Source organism: Palaemon carinicauda, chromosome 1 (genome assembly GCF_036898095.1).
Source record: "Palaemon carinicauda isolate YSFRI2023 chromosome 1, ASM3689809v2, whole genome shotgun sequence".
In the NCBI taxonomy this organism is placed as follows: domain Eukaryota; kingdom Metazoa; phylum Arthropoda; class Malacostraca; order Decapoda; family Palaemonidae; genus Palaemon; species Palaemon carinicauda.
In genome coordinates this window covers 213,014,847-213,042,192 of record NC_090725.1, presented here as the reverse complement: position 1 = coordinate 213,042,192, position 27,346 = coordinate 213,014,847, and the positions used below count along the sequence as shown (strand labels likewise).

Here is a 27,346-nt window from a genome sequence, read left to right as displayed (position 1 = left end):
GTAGACTAGTAGTCTTGAATGCTGCCCAAACCAGCCAATCGTCTAGGTATGCTACTACTTGTACTCCTTCGGAGCGTAGTTGCTGGACGGTTGTGTCCGCTAGCTTTGTGAATACCTTTGGGGCTATGTTTAGTTCAAAGGGCATGGCTGTGAAGACAAATTTTGTCTTCTATAGCCTGAATCCTATGTAGGAGGAGAGGGGGCAACTGACTGGTAGGTGCCAGTAAGCATCTGCCAGGTCTATTGAGACTGTGTACGCACCTTTGGGTAAAAGGGTCCTGGATGTGTTGCAAGGTAAGCATCTGGAACTTCTTGTTCTCGATGAACTTGAGTGGAGAAGAGTCTAGAATGACTCTGAGTTTGTCTGAGTCTTTCTTGGGAACACAAAATGACAAATTCGGAGATAATTTGTATTTTTCCTAACCATACAAACCTTAGCTATTTACATGGGGTATTACTTTCGGCGTAGCTGAAATGACGAGCCATTAGATTTTTAATGAGGGTTTACTACCCCCTCGCTAGTTAGCGAGGGGGTAGGGGAGGGGTAGCTAGCTACCCCTCCCCCCTCACAGACCGGTGAACTGATTCACTTCGCTTAGAGGTAGGACTTCACGGGGGACAGGGCTGGCGGGCAAGTATGTGTAAATAGCTAAGGTTTGTATGGTTAGGAAAATTACAAATTATCTACTAATTTGTCATTTGTTCCGTAACCGAAATACAAACCACGCTATTTACATGGGGTGACTTAACCCTTAGGTAGGGTGGTAAGTCCCAGCCTTACTGGCTTTGGCTTTGCCCGGGGACTCAGGATCCGAGTGTGTAGCACTCAAGATAAGGAGTCCCTGCACCTCGCAAGTTCCTTGCTCCGCAAGGAACGTGCGGCCTACATAAGCTAGTGTGTGAAGGAAATTAGTGTGACTCGTCCTAGGAAGTTGACCTGAAGTCCTTTAAATGGAAATCTAGGCTAGGACATTCCCAATACCACCTCGTCAGGGTATGGGGGATACGACAGTATTATATTAATACTAGGAACAAAAGGAAGCATGGTTTACCTGCAGTGGTTTGAGGTCAGCTGTGCAGAGAACCCAGGATGCTGCTTTCCCCAAGAGAGGGGAGGATGAAGAAAAGAGTAAGGGCCAGACATACTTTTTCATTCATGCAGACTAAAACTGGGTAACAATGCCCTCAACCTTCTGCTACTTGTCCATTAAGGAGCCTGAGGTTAGACCAGCAGTTGTGCACCCACCAGGGCCGATAGAGAACGTATCGAGCCTCCTGTGGGTCACATCCTGCAGGTAGTGGGCTGTGAAGGTCGTTTGACGCTTCCCGACCCCAGCTTGTAGAACCTGCGTCACTGAGAAGTTTCTCTTGAATGCCAGGGGCGACGTGACAGAGGAGGGTCTGGATTCAGGGAATGGTGGATGACCCTGCGAATCCAAGCTGAGATGGTGTTCTTAGTGACCCTCCTCTTCGTCCTCCCTGTGCTCACAAACAGGGCTTGCACTCGAAGACGAACTACAGCTGTTCTCTTCAGAAAGAGCCTCAGACTCCTTACTGGGCACAGTAGGAGATGGTCTGGGTCATCTGTTACAGAACGGAGACTCGAAATCCTGAAAGCGTCGAACCGTGGGTCCGGAACTCCAGGATTCTGAGTCTTAGCAACAAACTCAGGGACGAACCCGAACGTTACCTCCCCCCATCCCCTTGAATGGGCGACGTCATACGAGAGACCATCAAGTTCAGTGACTCGCTTGGCCGAGGCCAAAGAGAGAGCAGGAACACCGTCTTCCAAGTCAGGTGACGATCAGAAGCCTGGCGTAATGGTTCGAACGGAGGTCTCTTAAGAGACCTGAGGACACGAACCACGTTCCATGGAGGAGGTCTCACTTCCGACTGAGGGCAGGTAAGCTCATAGCTTTGTATGAGTAGGGAAAGTTCCAGTGAGGAGGAAATGTCCATTCCTTTAAGCCTGAAGGCCAGGCTTAAGGCTGAGCGATAGCCTTTCACCGCTGAGACCGAAAGGCGCATTTCTTCCCGCAAATACACAAGAAACTCCGCTATTGCTGGAATAGTGGCATCGAGGGGAGAGATACCTCTTCCACGACACCAACCACAGAAGACTCTCCACTTCGCCTGGTAGACCCCTGCAGATGACTTTCGCAGGGGTCGAGACATCCTCTCTGCAACTTGTTGCGAAAAGCCTCTCTCTGTGAGGAGATGCTGGATAGTCTCCAGGCGTGAAGCCGAAGCGATGCTACGGCTTTGTGGAAGATGTTGCAGTGTGGTTGCTTGAGTAGCTCGTGTCGTGGAGGAAGCTCTCTCGGGAGTTCCGTCAGGAGCTGCAGAAGGTCCGGGAACCACTCTGCATGATGCCGGTCATTGACAGGTTGACCGATAGTCTGGTCTTGTTGAGTACCCTTCTCATCAGACAGAACGGTGGGAAGGCGTAGATGTTGTCCCACCATTGTTGGAAGGCATCTTGCCAGAGTGCCTTGGGGTCCGGGAATGGGGAACAGTACAGCGGAAGATTGAAGTTCAAGGCTGTCGCGAACAGGTCCACCGTCGGGGAACCCCAAAAAGTCAGGACTTTGCTGGCTACTAGAGGATCCAAAGACCACTCGATACTCACTATCTGCGATGCTCTGCTCAGACTGTCGGCGAGCGCATTCCTCTTGCCCGGAATGAAGCGAGCCGATAGTGGAATCGAGTGGATTTCGGTCCATCTCAGTACCTCTACTGCAAGATGGGATAGCTGTTGTGAAAAGGTACCTCCCTGCTTGTTGATGTAAGCCACTACCGTGGTGTTGTCGCTCATCACCACCACGGAGTGACCCGCCAGGATCCGTTGGACTTGTTGAAGTGCCAGATATACGGCCTTCATTTCTAGCAGATTTATGTGGAGGCACTTTTCTGATTCTGACCATAGGCCTGAGATCCTGTGGTTCAGAACGTGGGCCCCCCACCCTTCTTTTGAAGCGTCCGAGAACAGCATCAAATCCGGGGGAAGGACGAGAAGATCCACTCCCTTTCGAAGGTTTTCGTCTGTCACCCACCACTGAAGGTCCGTCCGTTCTGCAGGACCCATAGGGACCAGGATGTCTGGGGAATTGTGGCCTTGATTCCACCGGGACTTGAGCCGCCATAGCAGGGATCTCATCCTGAGGCGGCCGTTTAGAACCAGACGGGCTAAGGAGGAAAGGTGACCTAGGAGACGTAACCATGATTGGGCTGGAAGCTCTTTTCGTCTGAAGAAAGGATCTGCGACCCTCCTCAGCCTTGCTATCCTGTCGTCTGATGGAAAGGCTTTGTGGAGATTGGTGTCCAACATCATGCCTAGATATACCAGTTGTTGAGATGGAAGCAGAGAAGACTTCTCGAGATTTACCATGATCCCTAGATCTTGGCAAAGTCCCAGAAGCTTGTCTCGGTGTCGAAGAAGGGTCGACTCCGAGTCTGCCAGGATCAGCCAGTCGTCCAAATAAAGGAGGAGACGGATGCCGATCCTGTGTGCCCACGAAGATATCAGGGTGAACACTCTGGTGAAAACCTGCGATGCTGTGGAGAGACCGAAATACAGCACCTTGAATTGGTAGATCTTGTTGTCTACGCTGAATCTCAAGTACTTCCTGGAAGACGGATGGATTGGGATCTGGAAGTACGCGTCCTTCAGATCCAGTGTACACATGAAGTCTTGCGGTCTCACTGCAAGTCTGACCGTGTCTCCTGTCTCCATGCTGAACGGAGTTTGTTTGACAAATTTGTTCAGGGCTGAGAGGTCGATGACGGGTCTCCAGCCTCCAGACGCCTTCTTTACAAGAAAGAGTTGACTGAAGAAGCCTGGGGAGCCGTCGACGACCTCCTGGAGAGCGTCCTTCTTGAGCATGGTCTCGACTTCTGCCCGAAGGGCTAGCCCCTTTACCGATCCCATGGCATAGGAGCTCAACGACACTGGATTCGCTATCAGGGGAGGAAGAGATGTCGTGAACGGGACGCGATATCCCTGACTGATCACGGAGATTGTCCAGGAATCGGCCCCGAGTTGCTGCCACCTGAACGCGCAACTTTGTAGGCATCCCCCCACTGGTGGACATGCAGAGGGATTGCCAATCCTAGCGTTTGCGGCCTCGGCCGCTCCCTCTAGAATTCTTGCCTCCCCTGGAGGACTTTCCGCCCTTCTTGTCTTTGACAGGAAAGAGCTGCTGTTTGGACACCGTCGTCTTTGCTGCCGGCGCTGGTTTCATCAACTTGGACTGGCGAGGTTGTTGGGGTGCTGGAGGTTTGTAGGGCTTAGATGTAAGAGCCCTTTGGAGGAGAGAATCGTGGTTCGATTTCCTCCACCTCTCAGCTGCCTGTTCCACATCCTTGGGTTCAAACAGGCTCTTTCCTAGGATGGAAGAGTGTCAGAGCTTGCAGACATCCACGGCTGGGGCCTTCGCGTGGAATCTCTTGGTCACCGTATCACGTCGTTTCAAGATCGAGTTTGCCCATAAGTTCGAAACTTGGTGAGCCAGAAACTCGATGGTACGTGTGCCCGAGAGGAGGAAGGTCTCCAGGGCCTTCCTGGTGCTTTCCTTGGAAAGATTCTTGGAACACAACAGGATGCCCAGAGACCCTAGCCAGACATCCAGCCACAAAGTGGCCTGCATGGCACACTTTGCGACCTTCTCCTGACTCAGGATCTCCGTTGCCGAGAATGTCACCTGCCGGTTGGAGTCTCTCTCAAGAGAGACTCCCCTGGTAAGCTCTTTCACGGAGTGGTGAAGAGGAAGAGCTAAACAAGGCTCCTCCATGATCTCGAAGTACCTCCTCTGTTGCACACGAGGAGGTGGGAGGAGCTTGTTACCAGCAGAGGAACGGCTGGAGGAGGCGAGTTCCGCAAGCTGGCCCTCAACCTTATCACTGGCACTCTTCACCCCTTGGGACCAAGGCAAAGCCACACTGGCCTTAGAGAGTTTTTGAGTGCCATAGACTTGGTCCAGGACCGTATCCTTGTCTTCACGAGGGGCGGTCTCGGGCTCCTTGAACTTGTTGAGATGCCTCATCAAAGTCAGGACCTGTCAGAAGGCGTGCTCTGAATCATGCTGCTCTCCTGGTGAATTGGCAGCAAAGCCTCCTGTCCCCAACTGCTCTACTTGGGGGGACATGTGGACGTTCTCCTGGGGTCTCGCTGGCTCTGGTCGAATCCTTGAAGAAGACTTCGGGACGGTCTTCGAGGACTCCAGCAAAGAAGCTTTTCTTTCAGTGTGTGTTCGGAAGTTGGCCTCTACATCTATCACGCGGAAGTGCCCTGGCTTACCCGACCGCCCTTGTGGGACGTTTATGTCGGCGGTCGAGACGGACCCTCACACCTTGTGTCCGTACTGCAGAGGTCAACGGTGTGATAGAGACAAAGTTTGCAGTGAGTGCAGGGAGTGGTCTACCTCCCAGTGGGAGAGGTTTTCCCGGCGACGGAAGAAGAAGTCTAAGCGGGATCTTTCTCCTTCAAGGGTTGCCTTGAAGAGGGAAAGTTCCAAGGACTCTTCTTCAGCTGCCCGAACCTTCTCCGAAGCTCCCACTCGATCGGTCTCTTGTGAGAAGCCGGCGAGTGGTAGCGTAGGCCATTCTTTTGTTGACCAACCTCGGGGTTCAGAAGAGGGAGTTGCCTCCCATAGCAAGGGAACTCCTCCTCCTCCTCCGGGGGAGGATATTGATAACTCTGTAACTAATGATGATTTATTGCAGCTTTGGGCTTCCTTGGGGCTTAAAGGTTCGCCCTCCAGGGAAGCCCTGTTTGACTTGATCCAGTTGGGAGCAGCTGTCAAGCAGTGGCCGGTGATAGCGGAGGTAGATCCTCTGTCTATCATCGACGTTGTTGTGGCAGAGGCTTCCGACGGGTCGGGTCAAACCCCTGCCTTGGTTGCTGATGTAGCTGAAGGCTCAGTTCCCCCCTCCGAACATCCTTCGAGGGAGGAGCTGAGTCCAACGGTCTCTCCTGCGGGTGATTCTCCCCCTCGGAGGAGTTCACTGACAGAGACTCCTCTTCGGAGGACCGACGATGGTGTGCCTGCTCCTAGAGGTCGTCTTCGCCGCAAGGGTCGCCCTCCTCTCCGCCGTAGAGGCCTTCCTTCTCCCTACAAGGGAGTTAGGAGGCGCCCCTTCGGTTCTTCGCCCTCGACATCCCCCGCAGAGGTTCCTCCTCGATGTGAGCTGACCGTTGCAGCTGCATCTCTGGACCTCTCTGCAGATCGTTCGCGATCTCCAACGCCTGCCAGACCTGTGGACCTGCCTTCTCCGTTCCTGGAAGATGACGTCCTGTGGGCACCCACGCACCCCGTTTTCCAATGGCCTCCAGTCCCTTCAGGGCAGAAGGACTTGTCTCACAATGTGGGCAAGCCTCTTCAGCGCCAGGTTTCACCTGCGCGCCCACGTTCTCCTGCGCAAGTAGCGTGCAAACGCTCTCCTGCTGTTGCTGAGGCCCTTGCTGTGCGCCAGCGATCTCCTGCAGCAGAGGCAGCGTCATCTCGTCAGCGCTCTCCTGCTCGTCACCGTGCTCCTGTTCGCCAGCGCTCTCCTGCTCGCAAGCGCTCGCCTACGCGCCAGCGTTCTCCTGTGCACCAGCGATCTCCTACTCGCCAGCGCACATCTGCGCGCCCTGTTCCTGTCACGCGCCAGGCGTGCCCACGATCTCCAGCTCGCCAGCGATCTTCTCCTGCGCGTCAGCGCGCACGCTGCGCGCCCCCGTTCGCCCCCGTTCCCGCTCGCCCACGATCCCCGGATCTGGGCACAGGCAAGAAGATTCTTCCTTCTCCTTCTCGCCCGCGATCACCTGCGCGCCCTCGGAGCTCGCCCACACGTCAGCCCTCGGAGCTCGCCCACACGTCAGCCCTCGCCTTCGCGCCCTTCCAGAGCTGGACGAGACGCTGCACGCCCACGCGCTCACGGAAAATCTCCTGCACGCGCCCACGAGCTGCCCCCAGTACGCTCCTCTACTCCTGCTAGTCCTGCGCCCCAGCCGCCAGCTCCAGACCGCGCGCCAGCGACCTCCTGCGCGCCCGCGTGATCTGTCGCCTGCGCGCAAGCATCCTTCAGCGCGCCCGCGCACACGATCCTGCTCGCCGAAGGTCTCCTACGCGCCCAAGCGCTATCTCTCCTGAGCACGATCGCCCTACGCGCCATCGCTCACCTGTGCGCCAACACGCCGAAGCTTGCCTGCGCGCTGTCATTCGCCCGGCCGCCAACGCTCGCCCTTACGGCCCCGCTCGCCCTCGCCTGCGCGCCCACACGCACCCTCGCCCGCGCGCGAACCTGCGATTTGTCCATCGCGCGAGCGCCAGTGCGATTCTCGACGGGTTTCGCAGCGCGAGCAACTGAGCCGGTCTCCAGGAGCGCTCACAACTAGGTCATCATCTTCACGATCCCCCCCACCGCAAGCGCAGGACAGCGCGCTCGCAGGAGGAGGGGAAGTCTTCAGAGAGGTCTAGGCATCATTCTTCTTCTTCTTCTTCCTTTCAGGCAGGCCCTGTGGTGTCTACTCCAAAGGATCGCCCAATCCCCTTCCCTCCAGTGGGAGTCTCTGACACTGCGTCCGTCAACCTTGGTTTGGGTCCCATATCAGAGCTGTCGTCCAGGCTGTTAAGCCTGCCTTCGCTGATTTGGGTCTCAAACCAGCGTCCCCACTGAAGAGGAAGAGAGGAGTAGAGTTCGTGGTGACTTCTCCTAGGGTCAAACTGACCCCCATGAAGTCCGTAAGGAAGGCTCCTTCCCCCCCTCAGACATTCTCTCCTCCTAAGGACGAAGCTTTTCCGTCCTCAGGAGAATCTACCGAGGTGAGACCTTCTCCCACCGCACCAATGGGAGAGACCCCACCACGAGTGGGAGAATCGTCGCGTACTGGGGCAGAGAAGAGCCCTCAGGCTTCTTTGCTGGAGTCCTGCATCCCTCCTAGAAGGGAACCAGGGCTGCTGGCTGACAGATGCGCTGTCAGACATACCCCTTGAAGGGAAAGGGATTGAAGGATCCCTGGGAGGAGTCACTATAATTGGTGGGTTCGCCTGTGGTAGCTTTGGGATCCTGGACCCCTGTGGAAGTTTCCCTTCTCCCACAATACGCGGTGGTATGCGCTTGCGGGGAGAGGAATGAGGCGATGGCGACCTTGCCGTACGTCGTTCTTTGGGATGTGTAGGCTCGCGCGTGGGAGGATATTGACGCTCGCACGAGGGAGAATAATGACGCTCGCACGAGGGAGAATAATGACGCTCGCACGAGGGAGAATAATGACGCTCGCGCGAGGGAGAATAATGACGCTCGCGCGAGGGAGAATAATGGCGCTCGCTCGAGTGAGAATAATGGAGCTCGCGCGAGGGAGAATATCGGGGCTCGCGCGAGTGAGAATATCGGGGCTCGCGCCCGGGAGACTGGTGGCGCACACGGGGGTGCAGGATTATCACGAAGAGCGCGCGAGCGCCCGGGAGTGTTTGCGCACGTCTGTGCCAGCCGTAGGGCGCACAGTGGATTCATGCGGGGGCGTGCAGGAGAATGTTGGCGCGCATCCCTAGGAGAGGAATCATAAATGTGCGCATATCCTTGCGGATGCTCGCGGGAGAAGGTTGGCGCGCAGGTGACTGCTGGCGCATTGGTAAGGGTTGGCGCGCTGGAGAGGGCAGCATGGCTGACGTGTCAGAAGTCCTGTTATCAGCAGAAAGTTGGCACTCAGTTTTTACCTGGCGCGCAGTATGGCGCGCAGGAGTGATATGTTGGGCGCGTATGAGCACGTGCAGGAGAATGTTGGCACGCGGGAGAGCGGTGGCGCGCAGGAGATTTATGGCACGCAGGTGAGTGTTGGCGCACAGATGGGCGCTGGCGCGTAGGAGATTGTTGGCGCGTAAGCACAGGGCGTTGGCGCAGTTTGCGCAGGGCGCGCAGGTAAAAATTGGCGCGCAGATCGTGGACGCATGTGCACATGAGGGCGAGCATGGCGCGTGATGGAGGTATGCTCTTGTTTGAGAGTATGCGCATGTTGGCGGGTACGCTCTTGATGCCGTCTGTTAGGGTAAGGATGAAGATCAGTGCGTAGTGATGGGGCCTGACGAGCTGCTATTGAGCACTTGTCAGGTTTTGTGGGCACGTAGCACGTAAGTTGTTGGCGCACAATAGCACGTTTGGTTGGAGCCTTGTTAGGCCCATGCAGGAACGGCGACGGCAGGTCTGTCAGGTGGAAGGTCGACGTGCCCTTTAAAAGAACGACCTTCCACCGGAGGAGATCGCGAACGATCTGCAGAGAACTCCAGGACCAATGCAGGTGCAGTGATGGATGATCGGTCTAGAGGCTCCTCTGAGGGGGACTGCATCGAAGATGTTGAACCAAAGAGGTGAAGGAAGGCCTCTATGGCGAAGAGGAAGGCGAGCCTTCCGACGGATGCGCCCTCTGGGGGCCGTTGGATCAGCAAGCTGACCTTCTACAGTCCTCCGAAGAGGAGTCTCTGTAAGTGAACTCCCACGAGGGGTAGAAACACTAGCAGGAGAGACTGACAATGGACTTTGTTTCCCCCTCGTACGTTGATCAGGAACGGGAGAAACTAAGCCGTCAGCTACCATAGAGTTTGGAGTGGAAGAGGAGATGGGTGAGACCGCATTGGATACCTCTGACACTAAAACGTCGACAAGAGACAGAGGATTAACTTCTGACGGTGACGATGATTGCTTGACAGCAGCACCCACTCGGATGTAGTTAAGCAAAACTTCCTTGGAGGGCGAACACGTAAGCCCCAAGGAGGACCAAAGCTGAAACAAGGAGGTTAGTGACATATCCTCCCCCGGGGTAGGGAGGGTTGAGCTGCTTCGCTAGGGGAAGCAACGTCATCTCTCGAGACCCGAGGTTGGTTAACAATAAATCGGTCTACACTACCACTCGACGGTCTCTCAAAAGAGACCGACCGAGTGGGAGCTTCGAAGGAGGTTTGGGCAACGAAAGAAGAGGCCTTGGGTTTTTCTCCCTTAGAAGCAACCTTCGAAGGAGAAATATCCCGTTTGGACTTCTTCCGTCGTCACGAAAACCTCTCCCACTGGGAGGCAGACCACTCCCTACACTCACTACACTTGTTCGTACTATCACACCGTTGGCCCTTACAAGAAGGACAAAGGGCGTGAGGATCAGTCTCGGCCGCCGACATGAACGTTCCACAGGGCAGTCGAGAAAACCAGGGCAGGTGCAGAGGCCAACTTCACATATACAGAAACTAGAAAAAGAAAAAACAAAAGCATTTAAATTGCTGCCAAAATGACGGCGAGGATAAGAGCGGACACATCTGACCACCAACCGAGCCGAGAACAAAGTGAGCCCAAGCACAGGTGTGTGAGAGGGGCGGGGTACCAAGCTATCCTCCCATACCCCCGCTAACTAGCAGTGTGAGTAGTAAACCCTCGTTAAAAATTGATGGATCGTCATTTCAGCTACGCCGAAAGTAATACCCCTATTAAATAGCGTGGTTTGTATTCCAGTTACGGAACAAAAGGAACAATAGAGTCAGGTTAAACATGGCGAATTACTTTACTAACTTATACATATACTAGTTAATCTAGCCTAACTCCGGCGAGGACCGCAGCCAAGGTTGGTACCACCGGGGCCCTCGGCGTATATGAAAAGTAAAGTCACATTTATGAAGAAGAATAAAATAACATCGTAGGCATTATCTTCACTAGTATAATTTGCCTAACTAGCTAAATTTATAGCTAAATACCGGGAATGTTGCTCTACTGACTAAATAAAATGCAATTGTAATGTGCGACAGCGGTCTTAAAATGGCAGCCTCCGGTGTTGGCTACGCTCAACCAAACACACTTAATTTATGCGGATTTACCTGTGAGAAGGGAGCCCAAAATTATACACAGGAAAGAATAAACACTCAACTTTCCAGAGGATGAAGATGCTGGAGATTGCATGATTATTGGAAAAGCTTGGGAGCGCACTTACAGTAGCTTAAATGCTACAGAACAAGGAATGATGGCCCGTAGCAGTACGGAGAGGAGGACCACCAGGTACCTTGATAACCGCTCCCCTTTCGTTCACCACTCTTCCCCCTCAAACAGTTACATCTATTCGGGGTGAAGATTGCTATGTGTCATTTCTAAAAATATGTCCCCTGATATTATGCGATATCCTTAAGTTATATTAAGGATACTCGCGCCAGGAGTTAGAATTCTGGAGACCTTCGGTTAGTTCTCTGGGAGTATCACTGTAGCAAATATCCCTTAGAAAGCTACCTAAAGGAACCTTCCATCAGGACAACATGGCCGAGCCCAAAAATTAACTATTTTAGTCCTATTGTTGGCATTCTAATATTCATTTTTAAATTATTGATTAAAATATCAACATCAGTGTTTGTTTTATAATTAGCTTTTCCTCAGGTTGTGAACTTGGTTTCTTAATTTTGATAAAAGGTTAATCTCCTAATATTGTAATTTCCTTTTTCTTTAAGTGATATATTTAAACTTAAAAAAAAAAATACTTGAGCCCATGGTGTTTTTGAAAATGTATTAGTCCAGTTGCACTTTCTTTAATCTTATCCTTTGTGAGTTTAAGGGCAAATCTTCAGATCCAAAGGCTGTACAAGATTCTTTACAATGGCCTTTTACATGTGTATGAGGATTTTTTCTCTCGCTATTTACATTATAAAGGTTTTTATGTCTATTTGACTAAAAGCTTCCACTTTTAAAGGGGAACTTTGTCTGTTGAAATTAATTTTGAAATTTTTAAATATAACTCTAGATTATGCTTCAAATTTCATATATCTCAAAATGGTGGATGTTACTGTATCTCAACATCAATTGTTCTAAACTGACAAATTCGTAGATAATTTATATTTTTCCTAACTATACAAACCTTAGCTATTTACATGGGGCAATTACTTCGGCGTAGCTGAATGACGAGCCATAAAAGTTTTAACGAGGGTTTACTACCCCGCCGCTAGTTAGCGGGGGGGTAGGGAGGGGTAGCTAGCTACCCCCCCCCCCCTCACACACACCGGTGAATACTTCACTTTACTTAGAGGTAGGACTTATCTTGGGGGACAGGGCTGGTGGGCACATATGTGTAAATAGCTAAGGTTTGTATAGTTAGGAAAAATACAAATTATCTACTAATTTGTCATTTGTTCCATAACTGAAATACAAACCACTCTATTTACATGGGGTGACTTAACCCTTACGAAGGGTGGTAGGTACCCTGCCATACTGGCTTTGGCTTTCCCGGGGACCCCGAACCCGAGTGTGTAGGAACTCAAGAGGTAAGGGGTCCCTGCTCCTCGCTGACAGCTGTGAAACTGCTGCGGCCTACGTAAGCTGTGTGTGAAGGTGAGAAGTGACTCGTCCTAGGAAGTTGACCTGGAGTTCTTCAGATGGAAATCTAGGCTAGGACTCTCCCAATACCACTTCGTCAGGGTATGGGGACATGACAGTATTACATCTTAATACTAGGAACACAAGGAAGCATGGCTTACCTGGAGAGGTTCGAGGTCAGCTGTGCAAGGAACCCAGGATGCTGCTTTCTCCAAGGGAGGAGAGGATGAAGAAAAGAATAAGGGCCAGACAGATCTTTTCATTCACGCAGACTAAAACCGGGTAACAATGCCCTCAACCTTCTGCTACTTGTCCAATAAGGAGCCTGAGGTTAGACCAGCTGTTGTGCAGCCACCACAGGGCCGATAGAAAACGTCTTGCAGGTAGTGGGCCGTGAAGGTGGTCTGACGCTTCCACACCCAGCTTGAAGGACCTGCATCACTGAAAAGTTCTTCTTGAAGGCCAGGGACGTAGCCACGCCATTGACGTCATGCGCTCTAGGGCGACGTAACGGAGGAGGGTCAGGATTCAAGGCCAGATGTATTACCTTGCGAATCCAGGCCGAGATGGTATTTCTGGTGACCCTCCTCTTCGTCTCCCCGGTGCTCACGAACAAAGCTCGCACCTGGGGGCGAACTGCAGCTGTTCTTTTAAGATACAATTTCAGATTCCTGACTGGGCACAGTAGGAGATGGTCTGGGTCATCTGTTACAGAACGGAGACTCGAAACCCGGAAGGTGTCGAACCTTGGGTCCGGCACTCCCGGGTTCTGAGTCTTAGCAACAAACTCAGGGAAGAAGCTGAACGTTACCTCCACCCATCCCCTTGAATGGGCGACGTCGTACGAGAGACCACGAAGCTCACTGACTCGCTTGGCCGAGGCCAAAACTAGCAGGAAAACCGTCTTCCAGGTAAGGTGGCGATCAGAAGCCTGGCGTAATGATTCGTAGGGAGGTCTCTTAAGAGACCTGAGAACTCGAACCCCGTTCCATGGAGGAGGTCTCACTTCCGACTGAGGGCAGGTAAGTTCGTAACTCCGTATGAGAAGAGAAAGTTCAAGCGAGGAGGAAATGTCCATTCCTCTAAGCCTGAAGGCAAGACTTAAGGCTGAGCGATAGCCTTTCACTGCCGAGACTGAAAGGCGCATTTCCTCCCGCAGATAAACGAGGAACTCCGCTATTGCTGGTAAAGTGGCATCGAGGGGAGAGATACCCCTTCCACGACACCAACCACAGAAAACTCGCCACTTCGCCTGGTAGACTCCTGCGGATGACTTGCGCAGGTGGCCAGACATCCTGTTCGCAACTTGTTGCGAAAATCCTCTCTCTGTGAGGAGTTGCTGGATAGTCTCCAGGCGTGAAGTCGAAGCGAAGCTACGGCTTTGTGGTAGATGTTGGAGTGTGGTTGTTTGAGTAGCTCGTGACGTGGAGGGAGCTTCCTCGGAATCTCCGTGAGGAGTTGCAGAAGGTCCGGGAACCCCTCTGCATGATGCCATAGCGGAGCTATCAGGGTCATTGAGAGATTGACCGATGTTCTAGTCTTGTTGAGTACCCTCCTCATCAGACAGAACGGGGGAAAGGCGTACACATCGACGTTGTCCCACCGTTGTTGGAAGGCATCCTGCCAGAGAGCCTTGGGGTCCGGGACTGGGGAGCAGTACAGCGGGAGCTTGGTGTTCAGCTCCGAAGCGAACAGATCCACCGTCGGGGAACCCCACAAAGTTGGCTATCTGAGGATCCAAAGACCACTCGGTACTCACTATCTGCGTCGCTCTGCTCAGGCTGTTGGCGAGCACATTCCTTTTGCCCAAAATGAAGCAAGCCGCTCGTGAAATCGAGTGGACTTCGAACCATCTCAGGATCTCTACTGCAAGATGGGATAGCTGTTCCGAAAAGGTACCTCCCTGCTTGTTGATATAAGCCACCACCGTGGTGTTGTCGCTCATCACCACCACAGAGTGGCCCGCCAGGACTTGGTGGAACTTCTGAAGTGCCAAGAACACAGCCTTCATTTCTAGCAGGTTTAAGTGAAGGTACTTTTCTGATTTTGACCACAGGCCTGAGGTCCTGTGGCTCAGAACATGGGGCCTACACCCTTTGTTTGATGCGTCCGAGAACAGCATCAAATCTGGGGAAGGGACGAGAAGATCCACTCCCTTTCGTAGATTCTCGTCTGCCACCCACCAACTGAGGTCCGCCCGTTCCGCAGGTCCCATAGGGATCAAGGTGTCTGGGGAGTCGTGGCCTTGACTCCACCGGGACTTGAGTCGCCACTGGAGGGATCTCATCCTGAGGCGACTGTTGGGAACGAGACGGGTCAGGGAGGAGAGGTGGCCGAGGAGACGAAGCCACGATTGGGGTGGGAGTTCTTCTCGATTGAGGAAAGGCCTCGCAACCTTCCTCAGCTTTGCTTTCCTTTCGTCTGATGGGAAGGCTTTGTGGAGATTGGTGTCTATGACCATGCCTAGATATACCAGTTTCTGAGAGGGCTGCAGGGAGGACTTCACGAGATTTACCACGATCCCTAGATCCTGGCAAACATCGAGGAGTTTGTCTCGGTGGCGAAGAAGGGTTGCCTCCAAGTCCGCTAGGATCAGCCAGTCGTCCAGATAACGAAGGAGACGGATGCCGATCCTGTGGGCCCACAAAGAGATGACTCTGGTGAACACCTGAGGGGCCGTGGAGAGACCGAAACACAGCACCTTGAACTGGTAGATTTTGTTGTCTAGGCAGAATCTTAGGTACTTCCTTGAAGACGGATGGATTGGGATCTGGAAGTACGCGTCCTTCAGATCCAATGTACACATGAAGTCTAGTGGTCTCACCGCAAGTCTGACCGTGTCTGCCGTCTCCATGCTGAACGGAGTCTGCTTGACAAACCCGTTCAGGGTCGAGAGGTCGATGACTGGTCTCCAGCCTCCAGACGCATTTTTCACAAGAAAAAGTCGACTGTAGAAGCCTGGGGACCCGTCTACAACCTCCTGGAGCGCGTCCTTCTTCAACATGGTCTGGACTTCCGCCCGAAGGGCCTGCCCTTTTGCCGATCCCATGGCAAAAGAGCTCAACGACACTGAACTCGCTGTCAGGGGAGGTAGAGAGGCTGTGAACGGGACGCGATAACCTAGAGTGATCACGGAGATCGTCCAGGCATCCACCCCGAGTTGCTGCCACCTTGTCGCGCAACTCTGTAGGCATCCCCACACTGGTGGACATGCAGGGGGATTGCCAACCCTAGCGTTTCCGGCCTCGGCTGTTACCTCTAGGGTTTTTGCCTCCCCTGGAGGACTTCTTGCCCCTTCTGCTCTTGGCAGGAAAGGGCTTAAGACACCTTGGGCTTCGCTGTGGTCGTCTTCTTTGTGTCCTTAGCCGGACGGGGCTGCTGAACCGCTGGAGGTTTGTAGGGCCTCGATGTCAGGGCCCTGTGGATGAGGGAGTCCTGGTTGGATTTCCTCCACCTCTCAGCGGTGAGCTCCACGTCCTTAAGCTCAAACAGGCTCTTACCGAGGACGGAAGAGTGTCTGAGCCTGCTAGCCTCTGCACTAGGGACCTTATGATGGAACATCTCGGCCACAGCGTCCCGACGCTTGAGGATCGTATTGGCCCACAAGCTCGAGACTTGGTGGGCCAGAAACTCAATGGTCCGTGTGCCCGAGAGTAGGAAAGTCTCCAGCGCTTTCCTGGTGCTTTCTTTGGAGAGGTCCTTGGACCGCACCAGGATGCCCGGAGACCCCAGCCAGATGTCGAGCCACGAAGTTGCCTGCATGGCACACTTGGTGACCTTCTCCTGGCTTAGGACCTCAGTGGCTGAGAAGAACACGTGCCGGTTGGAGAGTCTCTCAAGAGGGACTCCCCCCGTGAGTTCTTCCACAGAGTGGTGTAACGGAACACTCAGACAAGACTCCTCAAGGATCTCGAAGTACCTCCTCTGATGGACTCGAGGAGGAGGGAGGAGCTTATTACCGGCACTCGATCTGCTGGAGGAGGCAAGCTCAGAGAGCTGGCCCTCGACCTTGTCCCTGGCACTCTTCATCCCCTGAGACCAGGGCAAAGCTGCACTGGCCCTAGAGGGTTTCTGGGTGCCATAGACAAGGTCCAGGACCATGTCCTTACCTTCGCGAGGTGGGACCTCAGGGTCTGGGATCCCATTGAGGTTCCTCATGAGGGTCAGGACTTGCCAGAAAGCGTGTTTAGACTCCTGGTGCTCTCCTCCCGAAGGACTGGCAGCAAAGTCTCCCGTCCCCAGTGGCTCTTCCTGGGGGGACACGTGGACATCCTCAACGGCTCTAGACGGTTCCTGCCTGATCCTCGCTGACGATTTGGGAATCGTCTTAGAGTCCTTAGGCTCCCTCCTGAGCGGGATACAGGACTCAAGCAGCGAAGGGGGCAGGATCTTCTCCATCTCTAGACAAGACGACTTCTCAGGGAGAGGCGGAGCTTCCCCCATTGGTGCGAAGGGGGAATGGTCCGGCTTGTCCGACTCTCCTGAGGAAGGGTATTCCTCCTCCGCAGGGGAGAGAGAGAAGGTCTGGGGGGGAGAAGGAGCCTTGCGCAAGGCTCTGCGAGGAGACAGTATAGGCCTCGGAGGAGTTTCCACGGGAGAGACTCCTCTCTTCCTCTTCAGAGTCAGAGAGGGCAGGCTTGATCGCCTGCACAAGGGCCCTGACTAGGGTGCCGAACCAGGGCTGCTGGCTGACAGTCGCGCTGTCAGACACCCCCTCTGGAGGGAAGGGGATCGAGGGATCCCTAGGAGGAGTCGACAAACGAGGGTTCGCCTGTGGGGCTGAAAGGAAAGAATCCCTAGACCTGTCCGGGAAGCGCCCCTCCTCCGGCGACCGCGCTGGTCTGCGCTTGCGGGGAGGGGAACGAGACGAAGAACTGTCCGCCTGGCGGCGCTCGCGCTGGGGCTCGTGTGCCGGGCCCTGGTCAGGGTCGCGCGTGAATGGCTCGCGCGATACCGGAATCTCGGGCACGCGCGCGCATCTGCGTGGGGGGCGGGCGCGATGGCGCGCAGGTGAGGATACAGGAGCGAGGGAGCGATGGCGCGCTGGCGATAGAGCGGGCGCGTGGGCGCGCAGCAGCTGGAGCGGGTGCGAAGTCGCGAGACCGCGTAGGCGATGGCGAGCAGGAGCCGGCACGGGAGGCGGCCGAACGCACGGGCGCGCAGCGACCTGATGCGGCCCCGAAGGGCGTGAGATGACGGGGGCGCCCGAGCGCGTGTCCGGAAGAACCGGGCGAGGGCGCGTGAGCACTGGAGCAGGGTCGCGAGCGGCCGGGATGGCGCGTCAACCTCCGCGGTTGATGCGGAGATTGACGCTGGTCAGATAGGACCGGCATGCTCGCCTGTGGGCGCGCTGGCGATCGTGGGCGCTCATGGCGCGCATCAGGATGCAGTCGCACCGGGGTGTGTTGCTGCGGCGGCCGCGCAGGGCGCGGGCGTGTGGCAGGAACAGGGCGCGTAACCGGAGCATCGTGCGCGGTTGCATCATATGCAAGCTCGCGCGGTCTGGAGGGAGAGCCCAGAGGCGGCTGTAAGCGCCCGTGCGCTAGCTTGGGAGCCTCCTAGGCAACGCGCTGGGATGTCGTAGCGCGTTGGCGCGTTGGTGAGCCCGTGAGCGCTGGAGCTAGAACCGCGTGTGGGCGCGTATCGGGAGTCTCTCCAGACGGGCGCGACGAGTCCGGAGGAGCCTGTGGGCGCCTGTGCGCCAGCGGAGGTGCCTCCTGGACAGCGCGCTATGATGCAGGAACTGGTGCCGGTGTGGCGCAGTGAGCGCAGGTGAGCGCGTATGCGCAGGTGAGCACAGGAACACCGTATCAGGAACTGCTGGTGGGCGCGTTAGCGCAGGTGGCCGCTGGGGCACCGGTGGGCGCGTATGCGCAGGTGAACGCTGGAGCGCTGTATAAGGAACTGCTGGTCGGCGCGTATGCGCAGGTGAGCGCTAGCGCGCTATATCATGAACTGCTGCAGGGCGCCGAAGGGCGTGGGCGCGCAGGGGGACCCTGGCGCGTAGCAAGAACGGTGGCGCGAACGCATGAGGGTGTGCGGCGTGGCGCTAAGTCAGGAACAGCGGCAGGCACAGCAGCGTCAGCAACAGGAGAGCGCACAGGAGGAACCTGGCGCTTGAGGGCAAGAGGCGCGGTTCTGCGCTCAAGACCCTTCAGCCCCGAAGGGCCCGGAGACTGCGCAGTGGCAGTATCAGGTGGCGCGTCACGCGCATCAGGAGCTCTAGATGTGGATGGTCTGGGAGACTGGTCACTATGTCCCGAAGAACGACCATCATCCGAGGGTGATCGCGAACGATCCCCGGAGAGGTATAGGTTGGTAGCTGGCAGGACTGGTGAACGGCGAGTCGTCTCCTCCGCAAGGGACTGTGGTGACGACGAGCCGAAGAGGCGCCTCTTAAGCCCCTTGTAAGGGGAAGGAAGGCCTCTACGGCGAAGGGGAGGACGAGCCTTCCGCCTTATACGCCCACGGGGGGCCGTGGGATCAGCAAGCTGACCATCGATGGGCCTCCGAAGAGGAGTCTCTATAAGTGAACTTCCCCGAGGGGGAGAATCACCAGCAGGAGAGATCGTGGGACTTAGATCCTCCCTCGAAGGATGTTCGGAGGGAGAATCTAAGCCGTCAGCTACCTCAGCCACAGGAACGGGGGTTTGGCTAGACCCACGGGATGTTTCCATCACAACAACGTCAACCACAGACAAAGGATCTCTCTCCGCTGTAGTTGGCGATTGTTTGATGGCTGCACCCAGTTTGATCATGTCAAACAGGGCTTCCTTGGAGGGTGAACCCTGCAGCCCCAAGGAAGCCCAAAGCTGCAACAAATCATTGTTAGACATAAAATCCTCCTCCGGGGGAGGAGGGGCAGCTGCCTCGCTATGGGAGGCAACTACCTCTCCCGCACCCCGGGATCGGTCAACAGCACAGCGGTCTAAGCTACCACTCGCCGGCCTCTCGGAAGAGGCCGCTCGAGGGAGAGCTTCGGAGGAGGAAAGGGTAACTGAGGAAGAAGTCCTGGTCCTGGAATTTTCTCTCTTCAGAGAAGCCTCTGAAGGAAAAAGATCCCTTTTGGCCTTCTTCTTACGGCGCAGGGCAAACCTCTCCCACTGGGAGGTAGACCACTCCCTACATTCAATACATACATTACCACTATCACACCGTTGGCCCCTACAGTGAGGACACAAGGTGTGGGGATCAGTGTCGACCGCCGACATAAAGGTCCCACAAGGGCGGCCGGGAAGTCCAGGGCAAGTACGCATATCGGTAGAGGCCAACTTCAATCACACTGCGAAAGAAAAAAAGTAAAAAACAGATTAATATGTTATTTTCATTAGTAAAATAAATTTTTGAATATACTTACCCAATAATCATGTAGCTGTCAACTCTGTTGCCGACAGAAATCTACGGTCGGGATACGCCAGCGATCGCTATACAGGTGGGGGTGAACACCACAGCGCCATCTGTGGTCAGGTACTCCAGTACTTCTTGTCAACATCACCTCAATTTTTTCCTCGGTCCACTGGTTCTCTATGGGGAGGAAGGGTGGGTCAATTAAATCATGATTATCGGGTAAGTATATTCAAAAATTTATTTTACTAATGAAAATAACATTTTTCAATATTAATCTTACCCGATAATCATGTAGCTGATTCACACCCAGGGTGGTGGGTGGAGACCAGCATACATGTTAACAAAGAAGCTAAGTATCCCGTATTTTATTTTATTAGTTATTCAAAAATAACATAAAATAAATAAGTACCTGGTAAGGAAGACGACTTGAACCATTACTCTGCCTTTATTAAGTACGTCTTTCTTACTGAGCGTAGCGGTCCTCTTAGGATGCTGAACGACTCTTAGGTGCTGAAGTATAAAGGGCTGCAACCCATACTAAAGGACCTCATCACAACCTTTAACCTCGGCGCTTCTCAAGAAAGAATTGACCACCCGCCAAATCAACAAGGATGTGGAAGGCTTCTTAGCCGACCGTACAACCCATAAAAAGTATTCAAGAGAAAGGTTAAAAAGGTTATGGGATTATGGGAATGTAGTGGCTGAGCCCCCGCCTACTACTGCATTCGTTGCTACGAATGGTCCCAGGGTGTAGCAGTTCTCGTAAAGAGACTGGACATCTTTGAGATAGAATGATGCGAACACTGACTTGCTTCTCCAATAGGTTGCATCCATAACACTCTGCAGAGAACGGTTCTGTTTGAGGGCCACTGAAGTAGCCACAGCTCTCACTTCATGTGTCCTTACCTTCAGCAAAGCAAGGTCTTCTTCCTTCAGATGAGAATGTGCTTCCCTAATCAGGAGCCTGAATAGGTAAGAAACTGAGTTCTTAGACCTTGGAAGAGAAGGCTTCTTGATAGCACACCATAAGGCTTCTGATTGTCCTCGTAAAGGTTATGACCTTTTAGATAGTACCTAAGAGCTCTAACTGGGCAAAGTACTCTCTCTAGTTCGTCCCCCACCAAGTTGGACAGGCTTGGGATCTCGAACGACTTAGGCCAAGGACGTGAAGGAAGCTCGTTTTAGCAAAAAACCGAGCTGCAAGGAACATGTAGCCGTTTCAGATGTGAAAACTATGTTCCTGCTGAAGGCGTGGATCTCACTTACTCTTTTAGCTGTTGTCAAGCACACGAGGAAAAGAGTTTTTAATGTGAGGTCCTTAAAAGAGGCTGATTGGAGAGGTTCAAATCTTGATGACATAAGGAACCTTAGGACCACGTCTAGATTCCAGCCTGGAGTGGACAACCGACATTCCTTTGAGGTCTTAAAAGACCTAAGGAGGTCCTGTAGATCTTTGTTGGTGGAAAGATCCAAGCCTCTGTGGCGGAAAACCGCTGCCAACATACTTCTGTAACCCTTAATCGTAGGAGCTGAAAGGGATCTTACGTTCCTTAGATGTAACAGGAAGTCAGCAATCTGGGTTACAGTGGTACTGGATGAGGAAACTGCATTGGCCTTGTACCAGCTTCGGAAGACTTCCCCTTTAGACTGATAGACTCTGAGAGTGGATGTCCTCCTTGCTCTGGCAATCGCTCTGGCTGCCTCCTTCGAAAAGCCCCTAGCTCTTGAGAGTCTTTCGAAAGTCTGAAGGCAGTCAGACGAAGAGCGTGGAGGTTTGGATGTACCTTCTTTACGTGAGGTAGACGTAGAAGGTCCACTCCTAGAGGAAGAGTCCTGGGAATGTCGACCAGCCATTGCAGTACCTCTATGAACCATTCTCTCGCGGGCCAGAGCGGAGCCAACCAACGTCAGCCGTGTCCCTTTGCGAGAGGCGAACTTCTGAAGTACCCTGTTGACAATCTTGAACGGCGGGAATGCATACAGGTCGAGATGGGACCAATCCAGCAGAAAAGCATCCACGTGAACTGCTGCTGGGTCTGGAATCGGAGAACAATACAACGGGAGCCTCTAGGTTATCGAGGTAGCGAACAGATCTATGGTTGGCTGACCCCACAGGGCCCAAAGTCTGCTGCAAACATTCTTGTGAAGGGTCCACTCTGTGGGGATGACCTGACCCTTCCGGCTAAGGCGATCTGCCATGACATTCATATCACCCTGAATGAACCTCGTTACCAGCGTGAGCTTTCGATCTTTTAACCAGATGAGGAGGTCCCTTGCGATCTAGAACAACTTCCACGAATGAGTCCCTCCCTGCTTGGAGATGTAAGCCAAGGCTGTGGTGTTGTCAGAGTCCACCTCCACCACCTTGTTAAGCTGGAGGGACTTGAAGTTTACCAAGGCCAGATGAACCGCCAACAGCTCCTTGCAATAGATGTGAAGTGTCCTTAGCTCCTGATTCCATGTTCCCGAGCATTCCTGTCCGTCCAAAGTCGCACCCCAGCCCGTGTCTGATGCGTCAGAGAAGAGACGGCGGTCGGGTTTCTGAACAGCCAAAGGTAGACTTCCTTGAGAGGAAAGCTGTTCTTTCACCACGTGAGAGTAGACCTCCTCTCTTCGGAAACAGGAACTGAGATCGTCTCTAGCGTCATGTCCTTTATCCAGTGAGCCGCTAGATGATACTGAAGGGGGGGAGGTGGGGTCTCCCTAACTCGATGAACAGGGCCAGCGATGAAAGTGTCCCTCTTAGACTCATCCACTATCTGACTGAGCATCGGTTCCTTCTCAGCATGCTCTGGATGCAATCTAGGGCTTAGTATATCTTTGGGGCCGACGGAAAAGCCCGAAAAGCTCGACTCTGAAGATCCATACCCAGGTAGACAATGGTCTGGGATGGGACGAGCTGGGACTCCTCAAAATTGACCAGGAGGCCCAGTTCCTTGGTCAGATCCATAGTCCATCTGAGAATCTCCAGACAGCGACGACTTGTGGGAGCTCTTAAAAGCTAGTCGTCTGACGGAGCCGGACACAAGATCATGGTACTGCTGCACAGTCTGTGAACTGTCAACCATGGGGAAGCGAGGAAGTACAGTGACAACCCGAAGCTGTCTAGACTGTCTGGGTCGTACAGACAACTCCTTATCGGGTTGCTGAGGTTGCCGCACTGCGTCACAACAAGTCACTTCTGCTGGTTGTTGAACGTCTTCCCAGTGACACACTGACTCCGTTAAACAAAAAATCCTCTAACAAGGACTAAGCTTGGACTGCATGTCTTGCAACACAGCTCAAGGTCTATGGGAGCAGGTGTGGTAACAGACGGGGTTAGCGACTGAAGTGGAACCATTACCCTCCCTGGAAGCATGCTATGCTTAAATAAAAGTCCATAGGAGGCTAAGCAGCTAAAGGCTCCTCTCCAAATGACAGAGTCCTCAAGGGAAAATCAGAAGGAGGGAGAATAGCACTTTCTCATCTACAGGAACCATATCCGAGAAAAGCTAAGTTCTCTCAGTGAGGGTTTCACTGGTGCAAAAGCAGCAGACTAGAAGGCAATGTTATGAAACTGCTTGACAGTCTAGTGAGTTGGCAACAACCAAAGATGTGTGACTGAGAAGCATGCGGTAAGGTATGCAGAGCATGCTGTATGCAGAGCATGCTGTATGTAGAGCATGCTGTAAGGTAAGCAGAGCATGTTGCATGGCGTGCGGCTTATGCTGCATGGGATGAGGCTCATGCTGCATGGGATGAGGCTCATGCTGCATGGTATGAGACTCATGCTACATGGGATGAGGCTCAAGCTGCAAGGGATGAGGCTTATGCCGCATGCGTTGAGGAGGATGCCGCATAGTATGAGGCTCCTGCCTCATGGGTTGAGGCGGTTATGGTTTGAGGAGGATGCCGCATAGCATGAGGCTCCTCATAGCATGAGACTCCTGCCTCATGGGTTGAGGAGGATGCCGCATAGCATGAGGCTCCTGCCTCATGGGTTGAGGAGGATGCCGCATAGCATGAGGCTGCCTCATGGGTAGAGGAGGATGTCGCATAGCATGAGGCTCCTGCCTCATGGGTTGAGGAGGATGCCGCATAGCATGAGGCTCCTGCCTCATGGTTTGAGGAGGATGCCGCATAGTATGAGGCTCCTGTGAGGTTCCTGCCTCAAGAGTTGCGTCTGCCTCAAGGGTTGAGGAGGTAGCTGCGCAGAGAGAGGCTCATGCTGTGAAGAATGCGGTTGCTGCATGCGTTGAGGCGGCTGCCTCATAGCATGAGGTTCCTCAAGAGTTGAGGCTCTTGCCTCAAGAGTTGAGGTTCTTGCCTCAAGAGTGGAGGTGGCTGCCGCAAGAGTTGAGGTTGCTGCCTCAAGGATGGTGGAGGTTGCCGCAACGCAAGAGGTTGCTGCCTCGAGGATGGAGGAGGTTGTCGCAACACATGAAGCTCCTGCCTCAAGGGTAGAGGAGGTTGCTGCAAAGCATAAGGCTCCTGCCTCAAGTGTTGAGGAGGTTGCCGCATAGCAAGAGGCTCCTGCCTCAAGGAAAGTGGAGGTTGCTGCACAGCGCTGGTATCTGGCAACTCCCAATGCGGCAGCTCACGCGTGGAGGTAGGTTGAGGAACCTCAACATCATACGTCTGGCAGGGTGGACTGCGCAGAGGTGGAGTTGAGGCGGCTGCCTCATGAGCGCTCGCAGGAGGAGGTGTGCTAACCTTCTCTGCCTGAAACTCCTGCATCAACACCGCAAGCTGAGACTGCATTGTCAGCAGCATAGACCACTAGAGTTTAAGAAAGACAACAACAAACGGAGCTACTGTCCGTTGAAACTGAGGGTCTAAAACAGCTGGTGCAGCAACAGACGGAGTTACTGTCTGTTGCGATACCACCTTGCCTCTCTGGGAGGTGTGCAGTTGTCGTACTGCAGCAAGTCCGAACTGACCCAGTGCTAATGGCACCACCTAGGAGTTGGACTTGCGCGGAAGGGACCGACTTGCACTTAAAAGCTGCAAGATTTGGTCCATGGTTTCTGCGAGAAACCTCTTCCGCAGACGAGGAATAAAAGGGCTCTCTCGTCTTTGTGTGGGTGGGGTGATCACGTCGGCTACGTGAGTTGGTAACACCCGAAACCACGGAGGGAAACGTCTGTTCGTCGATCAAGGCCTGCTGAACCCATAAGTCCTTCGACATTACTTCTCCCCTGGGCTTGGGAGCTTGTAAGAGGTCCCAGACTAGGCGAACAACTGGCACGAACAGACGAACCCTCGAACGCAACACTGTAACACTTTGCGCTTATCACTTTATCACTTTTGATTTTCTGTTTGCACTTATTTCACTGAACTCGAAACTTTAAGTGGTTTGTACCTGAAACACGCAATTCTATCCTTCATTAAAAGTTAGTAATTGCGAAAACAGTATTACAATGTAACAGAAAAACATAATGAAAGATAAATAATTCAGTGGCTGGAAAAGAGACTAAACACTAGATCAAATAAACTACGTTTAAAATCTCTCACCGCATAAAGCCTGAGAACAAGAATAAAACTCTAGAAACGTTTACCTTCTTCCCCTAAAGAGACTAGGGAGAAGAGCAAAAACGATAACAACGTTACCCGCTTGAACGAAACGTTTATCCTCCTCTCTCTCCCTCCGTCTCTATCTCTCTCTCTCTCTCTCTTGACTTAGCACCTGAGAGAAGAGCCCAATTATATATATCGTTAAAACATATTATTGTTAAAGGAAAAAAACTGAAAGATTTCCCAAATAAAAAGTTCCTTTATTAGAATTAAAACCATTTAAGCTAAGAAAGAATGAACAAAACGCTAGAATCGGTTTACTCTTACTGCAACGTGACACCGTGATAGACTCTCTCTCTATCGTAACGATAGAGCGCAAGTTGAACGTTCTGAACGTCAACAACTGCAGAGATAAAACAAAACGTTAGTTCAACTTTGAAAACAGTACAAGACTATCAAAGAAATTCTTTCAAAAACATTAAAATAGCATAATATGTTAACAGGTAAAAACGAAATGACGGGCTCAATGTTAATTAACTTCGGTTCCAAGAAAAGACCGCCTACTATTAGGAAAGGTCGAATATAAACAAATATAAAAATTAATTTTAATAAGTTTATAATAAAAGGAAGTTAATCAAAGAGGCCTATAAAAGGCGGAGAGATATAAAATAAATCTATAACTTTGTTAAGCAAAATTAAGAGAGTCTATACTCTCTTCGACACCAACACTTCCGTCTAAGGGAAGGGTCGGCCATTTAAAAGTGAAAGAGAGTTCATACTCTCTTCGTACCAAAATTAAATCAAAAATTAAATCAAATTAATTCCAAAAACTTGCTAAGCTAATGATATAGCTTCCTGAATAGCGAAGGCTAAACTCTAGAGCAAATACATCACCAAATCGTGAGCAATAACTCCAGAATCAACAGCGTATCCATGTAGGTCTAGCCGGAGGCACGACAGAGGAAAAATTGAGGTGGTGTTGACAAGAAGTACTGGAGTACCTGACCACAGATGGCGCTGTGGTGTTCACCCCCACCTGTATAGCGATCGCTGGCGTATCCCGACCGTAGATTTCTGTCGGCAACAGAGTTGACAGCTACATGATTATCGGGTAAGATTAATATTGAAAATATGGCAGTCAAAGCGAGGGAGAGCACAGACAGGTCTGTTCTCTTCCCGAGCCAAAAGTAAAGTGAAGTATTCACCGGTGTGTGTGAGGGGGGGATTGCTAGCTACCCCTCCCTACCCCCCCGCTAACTAGCGGCGGGGTAGTAAACCCTCGTTAAAACTTTTATGGCTCGTCATTCAGCTACGCCGAAGTAATTACCCCATGTAAATAGCGTGGTTTGTATTTCAGTTACGGAACAAAGGGATTTTAAGCAATTCTTCCAATTCTTCAATGTGAGACAATATTACCGTTTGGTTGAGGCCAGTAAGAGCTTTTATTGTGTTCTGTTACTTTAACAATGATGCCATCTAGACTATTTCATTATGATTTTCAAAAGCCCTTGACTGATTTTTTGTAGTTGTTTAGAATTGGCCTTTCATCTGATGTTTGGAGTCTATGAAAAATCTCTTGTGCATATTTACTAAGAATTTTGTTATCTCCCATTGTTTTGAAGAAAAGGAATCTCAAAGAATTCTCCAATCCAAATAGACTGTCAAAATGTACTCAAGATGAATGTAGTTCAATATTGTTGATCAGTATTTCTTAGCATTTATGGAATATGAGAGAGACTAGACCTGATTTTTTTTCATAGGTTTCATGGGAATAAGTATACTAGTATACTGTACTGTACAGTATTAACAGGCACATGCTTTTTCATTAATTGGAGCTAAACAGTAAAGTATTTCAAATAAGCTGGTCCCCATCTTACAAGTCCTATTATTCAATACATTCAAATATTATACAAAAAATAAATATTGTATGGAAAATTTAAATTTAAAAAAAGTGATGCATTACTTACAAATTATAAATTCTATAGTGGTCCTTGTGCTTGTCCTCTAAAAATCGGCAAACTTCATCAATATGATTTCTATAAACACCTTCAAACTTTTGCGCAGGGTAACCCATAGCAATGAGCCGATCTGTGATATCTGAACCAATATGTTAAGGAAATGCTATTTTATAAAAGAAAATATATACATATAAAGAAACAACTAGAGGTAAAGCATATCTTATCTGACATACATT

The 27,346-nt window shown here is 52.2% G+C and overlaps 1 protein-coding gene across 9 annotated transcripts in view; it reads right to left on the bottom strand.

Annotated features, from left to right (window-relative positions):
• The window catches only part of LOC137653925 (phosphatidylinositol 3,4,5-trisphosphate 3-phosphatase and dual-specificity protein phosphatase PTEN-like), a 487,265-nt gene that overhangs the window by 416,148 nt on the left and 43,771 nt on the right, over positions 1 to 27,346 (bottom strand). For all 9 annotated transcript variants that reach the window (XM_068387566.1, XM_068387584.1, XM_068387557.1 and 6 more), the window contains exon 2: positions 27,120 to 27,249. In XM_068387566.1, the coding sequence (XP_068243667.1) occupies positions 27,120 to 27,249 (130 nt within the window). The remainder of the gene's footprint in view (positions 1 to 27,119; positions 27,250 to 27,346) is intronic.